Raw genomic sequence first — 18,402 nt, forward strand, 5'->3', positions numbered from 1 at the left:
CTATTCCTGCTTCTCATTGGGTTGGAAAGGTCAGCATTTCTTCTACTGGTGAGAACCTGCCGCAGGTGGCAAAAATGATCTTGCAGTGATTAAGGGAGTGTTCCTGGGTCAGCCCTGGATGACAGTCTGACTGCCTCATTAAGACGTTTACAAATGGTGCTGACATCTAGAAAATCCAGTCTTCAATGGGCACCCTGAGCTTTTTGGAAAAAGCTGCCCTTAAATGAATGTTTTCAAATCCCAGAAACCTTTGTTGTTGTTCATGTAGTGTACTTTGACTGTCAGATGATGGTTCTGTAGGTCTCTCTTCCATTGGAAGTAGCAGGGCAAGGTCCTAGTTACAATGGCAAATAAGTTAAAAAAAAGGTATGGTGTGATAAAGCATGAAACAATCACTCCAAGCTTTACCACTTGGATCTACACATTCAGGTTTGGATCCTCTCAGATGCTAGTCATCACTCAGCCAGGTTTTAAGTGCTAAGGCATTCCCACAATTCCAAGTATCAATCAACTGTTGCTCCTCTAGCTTTGTGGCTTAAAATAACCCTTTCTTTCTTGATCTTAATTTGTTGCGTATGAAACTAAGAATTTGTGAAACCAATTAAACCCAGGCATAAAGGTAAGCAATGGCTGGGCAAAACTCATAGTTTCATAGTTGGTAGGGTCGGAAGAGACCTGAGGAGATCATTTAGTCCGACCCCCTGCTGTGGCAGGAAAGAGTACTGGGGTCAAACGACCCCGGCCAGATGTTCGTCCAGCCTCCTTTTAAAGACCCCCAGGGTAGGAGTCAGCACCACTTCTTTTGGAAGTTGGTTCCAGGTCCTAGCCACCCTGACAATGAAATAGCGCTTCCTAATGTCTAGCCTGAAACTACAGGTTCAGGTCCCTCAGCCTCTCCTCGTAGGGCGTGCCCTGCTGACCTCTGATCATGTGGGTGGCCCTGCTTTGGACCCTCTCCATATTGGCCACATCCCTCCTGAAGTGCGGCGCCCAGAACTGGATGCAGCACTCCAGCTGCAGCCTGACCAGTGTCGTGTAGAGGGGGAGGATCACCTCCTTGGACCTGCTTGAGATGTATCTGTGGATGCATGACAAGGTGCGGTTGGCCTTCCTGACCGTGTCCCCACACTGTCAGCCCATGTTCATTGTGGCATCAATGATGACTCCAAGATCCTTTTCTGTCTCAACACTGGCGAGAAGGGAGTTCCCCAGCCTGTAGGTCTGCTGCTGGTTCTTCCTCCCCAGGTGCAGCACCCTGCACTTGTCAGTGTTGAACCTCATCCTGTTCTCTTCGGCCCACCCCTGTAACCTGTCTAGATCCGCTTGCAGCCTGTTCCTTCCTACTAGTGTACCCACTTCACCCCACATCTTAGTGCCATCTGCAAACTTGAACAGGGTGCTTTCTACCCACTTGCCCAAGTCACTGATGAAGATGTTGAACAGTGCGGGTCCCTGGGGAACCCCACTGCCCACATCCCTCCAGGTCGAATAAGACCCGTCCACCACCACCCTCTGGGTGCGGCCCTCCTTGCCTTCTGTTCTACCAGCTTGATCCTGACCTGAAAATCCCTGCTGCTCCTATCTCAGGTGTCTCCTGAGCAAGTATTGTTGATTATGTGATGGTTTTCAACACCCAACTTATTTTCATTTGCAACTGAGCCAGGATTTGAATCTAGAGTTCCCAGAGGGGAAATATGAATGTATTAGCTTTGCTGCACCAGGCCATGCTGGGCAGAATTAATAAGGTGACTGTTTTCTTTGCAGCACTGAAGAGTATTTTTTTTCCATAGCTCCCTGCTTGTCAGAGAGAGCATGATGGAAGACTTGATAATTAGCAATTGCTCACATTGACATGTACTCATTGTGTGAGCCATGAACCAAGCACAATTTGAGCTACCACTAATAATAGCAACAATTGTTATCTTGAGCTCCATTCCTTTGACACCTTTCATACCGATGGATTCCAGAGCCAACTACAGACTGAAGGCTTGAGTCACTGTTGGGAGTGCTGGGGGTGCTCCTTTCCCATTAGGGACAGCCGCGCTGGGGGGACAGGAAAGTTGGTGAGAAATCTGAGCCAAGCTCTATTAGTTCCCCTGCCATCTGCAGTATCAGTACATCTCCTCTCTGCTCAGACCCTGACTGCACCCCAGCCACCTGTCCATACTCTGGGTGCCTCCAGACTGCAGCCAGCACTTTTGTGCCCCTATCCCTCTCCAGGTAGACTGTTTTGCCAGTGGGGAGATCCACGGGTGAGGATCTGCTGTAAGAACAGAGGGCAGTCAAGGGCATACACATAGCCCAGGCTAAGGGGTAACCATTTGCCCCTTAATGCAGTTCACGCACACATATGCTGCTGCCATGCTGCAGCCAGGAGCATCTCTATGATGCACACCCCACCCAGTTGCTCCTTTCAAGGAGGTAATGCGCTACCTTGGAGCTCTGTGTCCTGAACTTGTTTATTGGTGTGTGTGGTCAGCATTGTTGTAAAGCAGCCACATTTTCCAGTCTCTAGGATTTGGCACAGGATGGGGAGAGGGTGAGATATGCCCATTTCTGGGCATACTCTTGAGCACAGGGGCAGTGGAGACGTGGCCTTTAAAACCATTGTGCACTGGCTGCACTACAAACACTGCACTGCAGTAAAAATCCCCAGCCTATGTGGGGGAGTTCTGTGCTCCCAGGCATCTCGCCATTCTGTGCCTCCTCTGCTGCAAAGGACAGACCCAAGCAACAGCCCTGCTGACATGACGTCACAGTTCAGGAATTGCAAATGAAAAGCAAAAGATAATGAACAGCAGCTCTTGTGACCTTCATTCCCTGTTCTTCACACCCAGTACAGGATCCAGCCCAGGAGATGGAGTAGGTCTGCATGATGCAGGTGGGAACACACAGTCACCCCATTTCCGATGCAGGAAAGAGCCAGGATGACTTTTTTTGTAGGAACGGTAATGACTTATCACAGAGCATGGGGACTTTTTTCCCCCTTCTCAGTGCTGCAGCCAGCAATTGCAAAGCTGCAATGGTCAGACACTGTAGGGCTTAGTCAAAGGAATGTCACTATTTTTTCTATCATGGCTTCTGTGAAAAGGGAACTTGGTAATCTATATGCAAGGTGAAGGGCTACCAAACGTTTGAGAAAAGATGCATTGCTGATGCAGGAATCACTCCATCCTTATGCAGACCAATTCCTAGGTTTTGAAGCAAATGTATAGGGCAGATTTTCCCAGTGAGGGTATTGCATAATTGGGTTCCTTAATACAAGCTGCTTGTGAAAGGTGCTGAGCCCCTGCAGCTCTCTCTATTGCAGTAGCATCCTTACCTCAGAGGATCAGGCCATTTATATTCAGATGTTTAAGGAAGGATTTAGGAACCTAATTTTTAGATCCTGTGTTTGGAACAACTGGTCTTAAAAGGCAGTGGAAGTTTTGCCCAAGCAAAGACAGAAAGTCAGGCCTCAGAGTTGCCCCTGTATTTTGTTTGCATGATTAATTTGTATCTTCCTTGTCTGTGATGAGTTTTGGTGAGCAGCTCTGAAGGAGAGTGAGTGTGTGTGTATGTGTGTGTGCACACACATTTGTAACTGCATTCACTTATAAACATTAGCTGCCCTTGCCTGAGCTCTGAGGCTGCTGCACAGCTACCCTGTGGGCCAGATCCTATTCCACCCATTAGGCACTAAGTACATTTATGTGCTTCCCATCGTGCAGGGGTGAAATTCATTCTCATTTCAGTAAGCTGCTTTGAATGGTGAGATGCATTAAAGCAGGGCTGGGCTTGAAGGACTGCCCCGATCCAGACAAACGGAAACACTGGGGAGGTTTGAGCTCGGTGGTGTGGCTCCTCTGCATGCTCTCATTCCTGTTGCAGAGAACACACTCCCTGGCTGCCCCCAGGCAGGAGGCTGACATCACTGTAGACTGAGGCTTTCCTCCTCCTGTTCTGTTGGTGCAATGCAGGTGTCTGCTCTGCATCTCTATCACTGCATCCTTGGACTTCTCCCCAAACAGCTGCACACACTTCTCTTGTCCCTTCCTCCTTCCTGCTGTGTGAAACAGCATCTGTAGATTGCTTTGTTCAGTCTCTGTCCCCATCCCCCTTGTACGACACAAGAAGCGACTGCAGAAAGGCCTTCAGCATGACATCACTCCCGCTGCCTTTGCTGCCTGTACCCCGCTTTTTTTTTAAGGCTGGACCAGCAGGGTTGGGACTGACAATTCTCCATCTTCCTGAGACAGTGCTGGCATCAGCTTGCCCTACTAAGAGGCAGCTGCTGTTCCCAAGGGGTGGAGAGAACTGCCATTGTATGCAGAGCCTGCTTCTCCTTGCATTATCTGTCACAGCTGCTGCTGGGGCCAGTTTTGGCAAAGCTTATTTGTTCTGTTCTGGCTCTTGTGCTGCCTTCCTCGCCCTGCTGTCAGCGTCATTCTGTCACGAGTCTTGCAACATGGGGCTCTTTCTTTCCCCTGCACCCTCCTTATGGTCATGCTGGTGTCCTGGAGAGCCTGGAGGAAGGAAAGAGTTGTGCTCTTGACACCAGACTGCTCTCTGGGCGGTGGATCAGCATTGCCCAGAATCAGGAATGGGGAGATAGCAAGGCTGAGCTGACTGGAAGTTGTGTCCTAGCACAGAAAGGCTTCAAAGCCTCATCAGCCAGTGCTGGAGCTACTTGGTGCCCTAATCGAAAGTCTACCTGGTGCTTTGCTCAAAGCCTATCTTGAGATCTCAGTCAGGCCCTTCCTGGAATGGCATGGTGCAGTGATTCCATTTACAGATAACCCCTTCAGTCCTAGAAGGGATAAGGGGGTGATCCCCCCCAGATTTTAAAAACACTCAAATGAACTAGTGAACTAGTGCTCAGCTGGTGCCTGGGATTAAGAGGCTGTCATCATCACTGAGTTCCAAGATGGGAGGCTGAGTGCGAAGAAGCCGGGAACACTGACCCACTGCAAAGGCGTAGGCATCTTTGCCAGGAATGTGATTTATTATCTGCGCCATAAAGGGCACTGCTCAAAGTCAGTGCTGGCTGCCAGCAGCTGCACCAAGTCCATGAAAACTCCACAGGAAAGAAAAGGAGGATTGTGCAGCATCAGCAGGGGTTTTGCATGTTGCTGGGTTAGTGCTGGAATCCCTGTAGCAAGCACTAGCCAAGGTCCCTGCAGACATTAGCAGCAACTGCTGAGGCCCTGTGAATCCTGGATGTTGCCTCTGAGTCCTCATAGCCCTCAGATATAGATTCCAGCTCCCCTCAAAAAAAAAAAAGCCCAATTTGGTTGAAGTTGTATGCCAGTACACAGGCAGAAGGTCCATTGGGAGAAGGCTGTGGGGCCATAAAGTGTCGGGTGCCTTTAGTCTCTCTAGGACATGACACGTATTGTTGATCCAGGAGACAGAGCGGCCAGGGCAGCTGTGAGTGCACACACTGAACTCCTCCTGTGATCTCCCGGAGTGGGTGTAGGTAGCGCAGGTGGTTCATCTCTCTCCATCCACACAGGCAGGAAGTCAGGCAGAAAGATGGCCTCTCTCTCTGTGTTAGTAAAATTGTAGAGCAGTAGTAAGAGCAAGACACAGGAGAGGCAATCTGGCTGTGATAATTTATTATATGCATGGTAGTACCTGCAGGCCTTAAGGTCCCTTGATGTCTACACAGGCAAGATGGACCAAGGCTGAGAGAAAGGAAAGACTGGTGTTTTTTGGCACAGGGCCGATGGTGGTCCTGCTCTGTGAGAGGGGCTCCTTGGTACTGAGGATGTGGATGATAATAATAAAGATGGTCTCCATCTTAAAGGCAGGGAACTGAGGTACAAGGGAGCCGCAGTCTAGTTTCTGGGATATACCTTGGGGGCTAGAAGGCTCCCAAGGAACAGTGCTGGCAAAGGCCCTCTGACAGCCTAGAACAGCTGTAATGTAAAACACCCCAGCCAGGTGGGGACAGCGATGATGCCCAAACATTGAAGTTCCACTAGTGCAACATCTGTGCATGGAGAAGGCCAAGGGTCCATCTGCCTTACATTATTCTAACTGAAAGTCCCTGAAAACAACCATTTTGGGGACAGGACATAAAACAGGCTGATTGTTAAGGGGCTCCATCACAGTTTATGCTTCAGACATTCCCAGGTTTGCTTTACTTGTCTTTAATCAATACCTTGCCTTTGCCAAGATGCTTGTAACCACTTTATATCATCTCTTAATTACCTTTATAATGAGGTATTAAGGGAGGCAGTTGCATCAAGTGATTTATTGCATGAATGGCACTTGAAGAGCAATCGTTTGATGACACCTTAATTTAAACTGTTGGCCCATAAATGTAGTGAACATGATACTGCCATTCATAAGCTGTTGCAGCGCCGAACGCTGAGGAGAGCCATGTGGGTGGTGCTCAGTGGAAATTATGGTCTCCCGTACAGTATATTGTTGGTGAGTCAGCTGCCTCGCTACACCTCAAAGACAGCAAAACATAGCTGACAACATTCACTTGGATTCAAGAACCCTGTGTCAGCAACAGCCCCATTTGCTCAATGATGGGTGTTTGAACACTGAAGAGTCATTCAGGTGTGAGGCTGGATCTCCTTCACTGCTCCCTTGGGAGGAAGACGTGTGTCATCTACTTGGCTCGGGACTGGGCTGGCTCTGGGAATCAAGCACCAGCTACGGATGGGAGTGGCCGGCTCAGTTTCGGGGCTTTGTTCCTCCCACCAGGAAACCGAAACTTGGGAAGAAGGGAACTGGAGTATGTGAACAGGCTGGATTTATAATGCAAGAAGCCACCGTTTTGCTTTGGCAGAGAAAAGACCTTTTTGGTCTAGTGCTGGCTCTCAAGGACACCGGGACAGGCAGCCTGGCTGGTTGCTCAGATCAGCTTTCGGTCTTCCATTGATCCTCTTCTAGTCCATGCCCCAAATGCTGCTCTGCCCTGGCACTTCACCAGCATCTGGGAGGCAGGGTGAGGAGCTCCATGCAAGGCCAAAAAGGCAGTGCCACTTTCCCTCATCATGGCTGATTTGCTGAAAGCGGTAAAGATCGGAGTATCGGAGTTCCCACCCCTACTTCCTCCAACCCATACCCCACTCATCTCCTTTCCCTCTCACCCTCTGCCCTGATTTGCTCCTAGGAAGGATTTAGGCCACTCTGCTTCCTCCCAGATGTTTCAGCTCACAGCTGTTGACACCCTAACACAGCCAACAGCAGGCCGTATGCCTGCCTGGGTTGGTGAACAGAGGCTGTCAAGCAGGCAGGCTTTGCTTCGCTGCTTGGCCTGGCACAACGTCCTGTGATCAGCCGGACAACGTGAGGCTCTAAAAATAGCCCCGCAGGCTCAGAGCATTGCATTTCTCTGGCACACATCCATGTCTCCTATTGATTAGGCTTTAAAGAGTGAGCAGCTCTGACGGGAAGGTCTGGGCCCTGCTGTGCTGCAGGGCTGGTGAGAGGTGGGAGTGGTAAGCAGTTGGGAGTGGATCCAGAGCCCTGGGGAGGCATCTCTCTACTCCACTCCACCCTCCCGGGAGCAAGAACTGCTGTTCTCCCAGTGCCCCCTGCTGGCCACCAGTGCCGCACGCCTCTCCTGGAGCAGAGCTTGTAAGAGATGCCGTCCGACCCATGAGTTAAAGGTCAAGAAGAGGCAAACAGACTTGGAGGAAGGGTTTCCTCACACTGGGGTTCAAGGGTCTGAAATCAATGCTCTGCCAATCTTTGTAACACAGCATATCCGTGGGACCTTTCTTTCAATCTGCTTTGGCTTCTTTTTATTTTATCAGTCTGTCCATCATTCTGCCCTGCCTGCCTGCTTACATATTGTGCTAACTACCCACCTATCATATTTAATCCTAGTACCTCCTATTGTGCTGCCCAGTGGGTTATGCGGCAGCCACCTTCTGCTGCAAGTGCCCAGGAGACAGGCTGGCATTACTCAGAGCTTCAAGATTTAAATGAGAAATGTCCGGGGTGCACCAAGGTGGCGCAGTGCTACTAGGTCTGCATTTGCAAGGGTAGTTCCTGTGTGCGCAACTCCTCCTTACCCTCTTTGAAGAGGCACCCAGCTGTTTCCTCTGCATTTAATGGCCCTGGAGATATGGTGCAGCTGCTGCAAGAAGAAGCAGCAGAGCAAGCTACCCACTGTGTGGTTTCACCCTTGATCTGAAAGGACCACTACTAGGTCTGAGAACAGTGTTCAGTCTCTGTGACCCATTCTGTCCTTACCCTCTCCACTGGGCCTGCCAGCAAGGGGACCTGACAGTGGTATTTGCAGTGAATTGGACTAAAACCTCATTTTGGTTGTAAACCAGCTACCTGCCCTTAGTCAGGGAGGGGCTGGTGTGTGTGAAGCAGGAGGGGCCTGCTTCTTGGCAGTGCTCCTGGACTTGACTCAGTATAGAAGTACCTGAGTATACTTGACTTTCATCCATTTCTTCTGCCTGGAACAATCTGTAAGATCTTGAGTTCTTGGTTCACCACCTGGATTGACAGCACTTAGATGACTTCACCATTTATTGCCACATCTTTGATACCTTTATCCTCACAACACCCTTGCAAGGTAAGATATTGCTGTGATCCCATTTTAGCAAAGGGGAACTGAGGCAGAGAGAGGCTAACTGAGCTGTCTAAGGTTGCCCAGGCAGTCTGTAGCAAAGCTGGGAGAGGAACTGCCATCAACCAAAGGTCTTAACCACTGGACCATTCTTCCTCAGAAGAGCTGGAGTTCAGCGCCTCTTGGTTTTTGTCTCTGCCCCTCACTTTCTTCCCTTCCCCAAGTCTGTGCTGCCTCCAACAGAACTGATTCAATGCAAAGGCTTGGCCCTCTGGGGCTGTGGAGAATTGTGGCCCTGCTAATCTTCTAGGTCACATCAAGAGAAGGGCAATTCCTACCTGATGTGTGGGCTGGGGAGGTTTGCTGACACATGGTAACAGCCCTAAAATACAAGACTATCCACTTGGAAATGAAGAGGGGCCAAAAAAATAGGAGGATTCACATCTCATGTGCTGAGATTAGTTAATGAGGATGACCCAGGAAATATGGCACTGAAGGAAAGGAGGCAAGGTGCCTGCTTGACCACCCACCTATTCTTCAGTCCCTCACTGTATACCATTGCACTAGCCTGTGAGGCAGTCTGCTGTATAATCCCAGTGGTGACGGGAGGGGTGATAAGGGGGTGGAGAGATTGGTGTGTGTGTGTGTGTGCATGTGCATGCACGTGTGCATGAATAGCTGTATTTATTCCATCTGCACCAAGATAAAAAGGCTCTAACAAAAGAACAATGTCAAAAGGAGGAGAGGAATGAAGAGCTACTTGCTGATAATAAGAAATCAGATGAAATCAGAGCCCGGGACCTGCCTGTGGAGGGGCTGCTCCTTCATGCAACACACGTGCCTGGATTTTCAATGACTCCTTTGACTGGCAAATGCCTCCCCTCCACCCCTCCCCAAAAGTAAATTTCTCAAGTAGGTGAGCCAATTCTAAATGAGTTATTTATTCCCTTGGAAGTCAGACAGATCTCAAGTCCAATTCCCTCCTGTTCTGCATTTCTGCAGAGGCTTTTATCACAGCTTTGTGAATATCGATAGAAAGGGGCAAATAGCATTATATTATTACATTACATTATGAGATTTTACTCAAGGGTAAATGGTGAGATTAAAGGACCAGTCCTGAAACACGGGTGTCACTGGGAGCTGGATCAGGCTTTAAGGCCAGACTTTCCACAGAGCTCAGCCCACTGGGAACACGATGTGTGCAGCGGTCTTTTGAACATCTGGGCATACGTGGTGGGGTGAGAGCGGTCTTTTGAACATCACTCTGTTTAGGTGCCTACATGGCAGCTGGGCACCCACTTCTGGGTGTTGAGTACTTGAAGATCTGGATGTGAGTGCTTTTGAAAATCTGCCCCTGCCTCACTTACCCCAGGGAGCCTCGTAAATCAGTAGAATACCTCAAATTGAAAACAGAACCAGGAAACCTAATGCCTAGCTCCCTGTTTTCACCAATGGATGAGGCTTCCTATTTTCAGAGGGTTTATTAGGACTGACATGGGCTTGTCTAGTAAAAATGTGATGTAATTATTTTCTGTGTATAATCCCCACTAAGATCCACAGACGCTGTTGCTCGCAGAAGACTTGTTAACTCTCTTCAGTCAGAGAGAGGTAAATTATTTCTCTCCTCTCCCCTGGTTTTTTTTTTTAAATCCGCTTCTCTATCTTTGCAAGTCTTTATGACAAAGCCCAAGGGAGCCTTCTCTTTGGCGCACAGATCTGTGAGCCCGTAGGCAAAAGGGCCGAAGCCATTTCGAGTGCCACCTGCACAGAGGATTCTGCTCAGCCCCCTAGATTTGTTGCATGTGCTGCAGTTTTGAAGAGTAATTGCGTGAACATCAAACCCATGGAAGTGCTGCCCTCTGGGGAACTAACTGGCTCAAGGGGAATGGTACTAGGTTGCGAAGCCTTTCATGCAAAGCTCTGCATTTCAGCTCCAGCTCAGGCTGACAGTGACTCAAACACACAAAGAAGTGCCTTTCTTATTGAAAAAAGGCTAGTTTTGAAAACTGAAAGGTCATGTGAGCAACTTTTGGCGATGTTGACATTTTCTGGGTGTTTTGTACTGAGAAAGTCTCTAATTTTTATCAACATTTGACTGAAATCAGTTGCAGTTAGGTGGTTTTCTGCAACCAGAGCTTTCTGATAATGGGGCAAAGTAATGATTGCGTGAAATTAACCATGAAAAACAACAGTAAAAGGGTTGCAAAAAACTGGAAATGGGTCTGTTGGGGGGGGGGGGGGGAAAGTAAAATGACGTTCTAAAATGTTTAGCGAAATTGTTGTCTTATTTTTTGATCAGATCTCCTCGTGTGAAAATTAATGCCATCACAACATAGGTGGCCAGCATAGACATAATAATAATCTTAGGCCACTTCCATATAGTCAAGTGACTCTGTCACAGAAGCACTGTTCTCTAGAGCAAAATGAGCCATCTCAGAGATGAAGCCAGATCAGCCTAAATACTAGATAAATCTCATGCACAATTCATGGGGTACAAGTCTAGAATTGTGGATCTGTAATGCAAAGGTACAACTTCACTGAGTTAAATGATGGCACCCTTAGCTGGCAGCACTAACAACTTCCTTATTTGCTCTGTAGGATCGGTCACTTAATATTTTTTGCAGATCTGGCACATTGTACTCCAATCCCCTACAGCTGGTCCCTGCAGGTTAGGGTTAAGTCAAAGCTACAGGTGGATTCAGACTAGTGAGGCAATGTAAGGATATTTGTAATGCTTTTGCCTAAGTGTTTCCGTAGATGTTCAGACACGCTGAGTTTACCTAATGGGGACACCAGGGAAAATGAAGGTGAATCAACAAAAGATATGTAGGCAATGCGTTTAAGTAAAAGCACGGCCAGCCATTTCAACCATGTAAAATACCCAGAAGGACACACTCATTCAGGTATAGCACACTTTGAAATGGGTGTACAGGGATTTAAGGCCACTTTACACCCCCTAGCAAGTACTCGGACAATCATTTCATGTGCTTTGTGTTATGCGCATTGTCTTCACAATGCTAGTTGGGTCACCTTAAATTTCTTGGATACATACATATAGGCCAGCTCCATCAGTCCCCTCTCCAAGACGGCAATGCATTTCCAGGTGCGCTGTGTCTCAGTGGCCACGCGCAGCTGGGAAGCAGTAGCCAGCTTTGTCACTCTTGGCGGAGCTGTCAAATCCCAAATCTCAATGGTTATCTCATGCAAAAGCTTTGGATCTTACCTTGCTGACGGGCTTCCAGCTCCTTCATTTCAAGATCATGGGTCAGCTCTAGAAGAGAAATCAAAGGGCCATTTAAACAAAAATATCATTTTTGCAACCTCGGCTCTCTGCATTGACTCATTGTCACATTTACTCCTTAAAAAGCTTGTTGATTGATGGTTTGTAATTTATAGTGGCTCTCACAGATGTCTCACAGACTGAGCCCAGCCCCGAATGGTAAGTGTTTCTGTTTCAGAGAATTCAGTGAGCCACGGATGTGAAAACAGATATTGCTTGTTAGATGGAAAGTATTAATATGTTATTAAGTAGCCATGGAGATTGTACGTTCTGAATGACAACTACCCGCTCGGCGGCGTAACCAACATCCTAATTACAGGTACTGCCCCATCAGCTGTAGCAAGGGAACGGTCTGTTTTTGCTTCATGTAGTGACTTGGCTATATAAACACAGAGTTGTTTGTGTGGTCATTTGAACCATTTTTAGGTGCTTGAAACCAGGACAAAGAGCAGACCAATGAACTGAAAATAGACCTGAATGTAAACTGCCTTCTGAAATATTTCATGATTTACTTTCCCTGCGCCCGTCTCTTTCTCTCAGCTCCTTCTATGTTCCTGTGGAACATTCTTGTCTCCGGCACTAGGTGCTCAAAGGCGCTCTCCTGGCACTGTTTAGCTTTTAAAATCATCTTTAAACCTGTTACCTAATGTAGCATGTGTGATGCCTATTAAACAGTACAGCACCAGTGTCCTTAGGATGTTATCAGCCAATGACCTTTTGTTTTGGATGATGCTTGTAAATGAATATCTGGGTAAGATTTGGGCAGTCTTGGGAGTGAACCTGGAACCTCTGAGGCCAAAAATACATTTTCTACCACTTGATCTTAGGGCAGGGGTCAGCTATGTTTTTGGGCAGAGTGCCAAAAACACCTGCAACCTTGACTTGTCAGATGTTGGTGTGCCAGGGTTGGACAGCAGGGTAACTGCAAGGGGCCTGATCCTTGTTGTGGCAGCGCAGCTCTGGCCCTTCCCTGATGTCACCCCGAGGTGCATGTGCTTTTGCATGCCATGCTCTAGCACCCATGGCAGGGGCTGCCAATCTCTGTCTTAAGGTGTAGCTCCTTTAAAAGGGAGCTGAGTTAGATTCATACCCTCGGGGGACCTGCCATGAGAAGGGGATGTATAATGTATGATAAGCAACATGTTGCACATGCCTGGGCTTTGCTGGTAGAGTTCTCAACTGGTCTCTGGAACGCAGAGTTCTTTCCTGATCACGTAGATTAATTCTCTTCCCAAAGTAGCTGTTAGCCAAATTGCCTCTGAACTCCTAGTCTTTGCCCTAAACAGAAGATAGGTGTATGCAGCCTGTGTTCTTGTCTTATCTGCCATAGCATAAAGCAGTACAAATCTAATGAACATGTGTTTATGTTAGGGAAATCCCTTGATTGATTATAGGGAAGATATTTTGCAATCATACAAGGCTGCAGGCTGTGTACTCATGTACCAAGCTGAGTTATGCCACCCAGGACTGCGTGCAGCAGACGTGACGATAATGATCTTACAGCTATCTGTAGAACTGAGGCTTGATCCGATCGTGCTGAACTCACTGGGAGCAGGATCAGGCCCGTTACATGAGGATAATGGAGAGCAGTAAACTCAGGAGGTGAATAAAAGCCTCTGAGGGTTTGTTTCCTTGCATCTGTCAAATGACTTGGCATGCAGAGGCTAGGCCCAATCCATTCCCTTCTGCTAATGAATCATGTGCTGGTCCCAGCCAAATTAGCAATCTAAGCAGGATGGTGCGTGTGTTCCAGGGAAAAGGAGGGGGAGGCAGTTCAGTCCAGGAGGGCCGTCCTGTCAGCTGAGCCAACACCAGGGTCCAAATCCTTTGGCTTTACACCAGGGTAAAGTGGAGGCAGAACTCTATACAAAGGAAGGTAGTGAGGGATTAGGGCTCAGGGCCAGGCTTCTGCTCCCCGATAGGTCTTCTATACCTCATGTGTAATATTCATTAGATAAACAGCATAAGGGCAAAGGACCAGGGCCAGAAGCCAGGGCCCCATCCCTTCCAGGCAGCATCCATGCTGAGTAAGCACCCGTCTCCCTGAGTGAGCCAGCTTCAAGAGGAGGGCTGGGGAGTGCTCTAAGTAGTGCCTGGTCTACAGTCGGGGGCTTATAGCACTTTTCTGGCAAAGGCTTGGCTTTCCTGCAACTAAAGGTTCAGGACATACTTGGTGTTATGTGGAATCAAAACTGGCTGAGCTCCCAAAATTGCAGGTATGTGGCTAGGTAGGGGCCACTTAGACACATAAAGGTGAAATAGGATTTGGCTGCACGTATCACGGGATTGTCCTCTTTACTCTTGATGGAGAGGAGAACCAGCCAGCAGCTGCGTTGTGGGGAAGGCCAGCTGGCTGGTGAGAGGGATCTGCTGACTAGGACACAGGAATAATAGCATCAGGCAACTTTCTAATGTGGAATTGGCAGAAGCACAATGATCGTCATAAAAAGCCTGCACCCTTAACTGACATGGTCGTGCCCATAACCTTTCTACCACACACTGTAGTCTGTCTTGCCTACTTAGATTGCAAACTTTTGAGGCAGGGACTGCATAACTGTGTGCGTGTCCGACGTCTAGCCCGACGTAGCTGTAAATTTGGTTGGAGCTGCTCCTGCATTATACACCATCATTAATATTCATACCTGGATCAATTTTCAAATTGCACGTAAATATTAATGACTCAAATTTTCATGCAGCCAACCATCAACATTTGAACAGGGAACTGTTCAAGATAATATCAGGGTTTTGTTTTTAATTATCATGTAAACACAATAGTTTGTCATTGAAGGGAAATGCATGTGCAGATTAGAAAGCATGAGGGAAAAACAAACCCAAACAATTTGGCTTGGAGATTTTTTGAGCCTGCCAAATAGTTAAATATCTGTAACCACAAGAGAATGTGTATCCTGACTCCCTCAGAGGCCAAGGGACTGGGCGAACATAGTTTATTCTAATGGGAAAAGAAATAACTACACTTGAACCTTTAACAATAACTGCCAAGAAGGCATTGCAGACTGGCTGCCTTTGTATTATTTTATGCAGAGCTGCTGTGATCGTGTCAGTCAGTCCTAGAAATAGGTTTCATTGCTCTTCCATGAAAAGAGTTTGCTTTATTGGGCTGTTCCTCGTTCCCACGCACAGACACACAGATACATCACCAGTCAGATGAACAGTTTGTTAATATTTCATAGACTTGTAGGAGACATGAAGAGATGAAAAAGACACCCAGGATTCTGGTCTCAGTTTCACCAATACAAACCCAGAGAGACTCTGCTCAAATCAATAGCGCTAAGGTAGGGTATGCAGGAGCAGAGTCTGGCCCCTTGTCTCTGGCTGAGTGTCAGCATTTCTGAAGTGCTCACTGGTGCAGTAGAGTATCTAAGTGTTCGTATGTGTTTAAACACCATGTTGAGTTCTTTCTATAGCATCCATTGTTCTCCCCCTGTTCTAGCCAGTGGATCCATTGTCCTCCAGAAGGATGCTGCTGCTTTACAAAAAAAGAGTGCTGCAGCAGTCCTCCCACATACCAGGTTGGATGAGAAGCTGTTCAGGGCAGGAGCTCTTTTAATATATGCCTGTACAGGGCTGGCACAACAGGGCCCTGATCGCAGCTGGTGCCTCGAGGTGTTGCTAGAATACAACAGTACATAATGAGAGCAGACAAGAGATTCTTGTCCACGACTCAGCCCCTCCATGGTTCAGCTGTAAAGATGCTGCAAGCAGCCAGGGAGAAATCTTCCTGGGCAGGCACCATACAGAGCTGTAACCACCTTATGCTGCCTACCCCAGAAACCTCTGTACAGTGCTGCGGGGAGGTGGTGGGCAGAAGGGCATGTCTGCAGTGCTTGGTGCTGTGGAGGATCTGGGCTATGACACAGCTTGTAGGTACCATTTTGGAAGTGGCTGTGTGTTAGAAGAGTCAATAGTTGCCCTAATTTATGCAGAGCGATGCACCTGCCCCAGCAGTGACCCAGAACGCAGGCCGTGCAAGGGTGGCTTAAAGCCTCATTTGCCTCTGCCATGGATTTTGCTTTTAGTGCTGCATCTCCTGAATGTACAAACAGTATCAGCACCCAGTCCTCATCTACACTTCTGCAAGGAGGGACTTCTCATTGTAGGTCATGCCCTGGCTCCCAGTAGTCTGACTCTGGTAATGCACTGGTTCACTGCATTGTATTCAGATACTTTCCAAATCAAATGCCATCTTGGCTGTCATATCATAAACCCTGACTGACGCATTAAAAATAAACCTGGGATGTCTGTGTAATCCCTGCTATTTCTTTCTGGTCTTGAAAGAGGTTTTTATTTTAAGAGAAGTGCCTCTTGGGTAATGAATTCTCTTTCTATCCAGGGTTTCATACTTTTCAACAGCACCGCATGGTGTTTTTTACCTACCAGTAATTCAAAGAAGCCCTTGCAGCTCTCAGTCGCATAGGTGCTAATCAATATGACTTACATTTCATTATTTTTTCTGCCTTTTACTTTGGAGATCTCAGTTGTCCATGTGCCATTCAGCAAGGAGGGATTTTCTCCATTTGGGTCATCAGCTGCAACACATGCTCAATAGGACGCCTATTAGTCTTTGCTGGGGGTGTTACTTTTTCACTTAGCCAATGTTATAGAAATACCAATGGATAACACTAGTTACTTGATAGCCAGAATATCAAAAATGGGTACAAATTTTGGATGTTCAAACCAAGACACCATGTAGAAAGCATCAGAAGGCTCTCTAGAAATCTCTTGCAGTCTATCACATCAGGGTTTACTGTGGAGACTGCCCCCAAGCATATCACCTGTGTCCAATGCCTCTAAAGCTTGAGGGCTTGAAATAAGAGCTTGGCTTTGACATGGAGTCTGCAGCTGTCTGAGATGCCTGTGTAGCATCCATCACCATAGGAAGTGCTTCGCAGGCCCTACTGCATTTCATTTTACAACATGCCTGTGAGGAAGGGAAGGGTTATAATCCCTAATTTTAGTGATGAGGAAGGGAGGCACACAAGGACCTCAGGAAGTCTATGGTGGAGCAAACAGCTGTCACGACCTCCAGGCTCAATCCTTATCCAGCCATCTCCTTCCCTAATTCATTTTTATTTCCGTGATGGATCTACATGATCCCAGAGCCTGAGACTAGGGGGATGTGTTGGCATTGAAATGTGAAGTTGCAAACCAAGCCCACATTTGATGCTCAAGTCCATTTGCTGCACCAAGTTGTTTAAGCATCTGGAATAAGGGGCAGAGGGAAGAGGGAAATTTCTTGCAGGAAGTTGCGTGGAAGACTGGAAGGCTCTGCAGAATCACTGTGCTAAAGGAGGTACTGCTATCTTGTGATGCCTACTCCTCAGAAGAAGCATCTATTAGTTGTTTATAGCTAAATGAGCCTCTTCAGGTCCCAAATCCCAGGGATCCTGTCTTCATCTTCCCTTACTGCAGCTCCACACTCCTCTCCATCCAGCTCCTTTAAGCTGCTACAGCAACACAGCAAAGCTGACAGCATTTCCAATTGCAGCTTCCATACGATGCCCAGGGACCCATATACTTGCTTGCTTGGCAGTCTGTCATCTTGCTGCATGCATGCCGAACCCCAAAAGTGTCACAGAAATGAGATTCAGGCACTGCACAACACTGGCATCGTTGAGAGGTGGCAGGACATGCCTGGCACACCAAATATCCAGAACTCCTGTCGGCTGTATCTTCTAACAAAGAGTCGGTCCACCTGACAGAGCCGGGTCTGGGGCTCTGGGCACAGGAGATGAGGCCAGGAGCTAAGATGATCCTGATTGTGATGCTCCTTATCTATATAGTTGCTGAACAGCCTTAGTTCCTCTTGTCTGTAAAATGGGGGAAGACACTTTTACGTTTGCCAAGTGAACATCTGCAAAGCATGTTGAGGCATGAAGAGCGGGATCTAGGAGCTCGGCGTTCTCGGGGTCCGCAGTAGCTCACTGTGACTCTCCCAGTCACATTGTTTGCAGCGAGCAGCAGTGTGCCGGGCATGTGCCTCATGCACTTACACCATCCCTCTGTGTTTTTTAGTCTCATGTAATTAGCACAGGCCCAGGGGTGGTTACATGGGGAGGCCATGCTGGTAGGTTTAGAGCAAGCAAGCTGCACAGCAAAGAAACACCCCTGGGTGCTGGCTGCCGGCAACAAACCAAACAGATCTTCCAGGAAAACATGGGGGTTCAGACATGTTTGTGCTTGCTTGTGTGCGTGGGTCTATCTACAGGTTTATGCCAGCACACGCCTGTGTGTGCATGCGGGTACACATGCAGGTTTGTTTGAGCATACCCCTACTTTACAGATACAAATACTTTGAGCAGTAAACTCACATGCTTGGGCACAAGAGACAGTTGCTCAGCCAGGGCTCCCATGGAAGCTGAACTCTGCTGGCGTGCACGTGCATGGAAGTGTTTCTCCATGCAGCTGTCTGTGTCTCTGCGTGTGTGTGTTTAGCCCATGAAGGGACAGCTCTCTATTTGCAGTTAGAGTGATAACAGACAAGGTGTCAGCAGATGGCGCTCCAGAATACATGGCCTCATTCCCCGTTTTTAGGACCGCTCCAAAAGTTATTGCTGTCGCTACCCACAAATGGCTT

The 18,402-nt window shown here is 47.9% G+C and overlaps 2 protein-coding genes across 2 annotated transcripts in view; one reads left to right on the forward strand and one right to left on the reverse strand.

Annotated features, from left to right (window-relative positions):
• The window catches only part of RAP1GAP2 (RAP1 GTPase activating protein 2), a 318,047-nt gene that overhangs the window by 16,154 nt on the left and 283,491 nt on the right, over positions 1-18,402 (forward strand). The window lies entirely within an intron of this gene.
• CCDC92B (coiled-coil domain containing 92B) overlaps positions 1-18,402 on the reverse strand; it is a 55,195-nt gene that overhangs the window by 7,554 nt on the left and 29,239 nt on the right. The window contains exon 3 of the mRNA XM_025210819.1: positions 11,751-11,798. Within this exon, the coding sequence (XP_025066604.1) occupies positions 11,751-11,798 (48 nt within the window). The remainder of the gene's footprint in view (positions 1-11,750; positions 11,799-18,402) is intronic.

Source organism: Alligator sinensis, unplaced genomic scaffold (genome assembly GCF_000455745.1).
Source record: "Alligator sinensis unplaced genomic scaffold, ASM45574v1 scaffold118_1, whole genome shotgun sequence".
In the NCBI taxonomy this organism is placed as follows: Eukaryota; Metazoa; Chordata; order Crocodylia; family Alligatoridae; genus Alligator; species Alligator sinensis.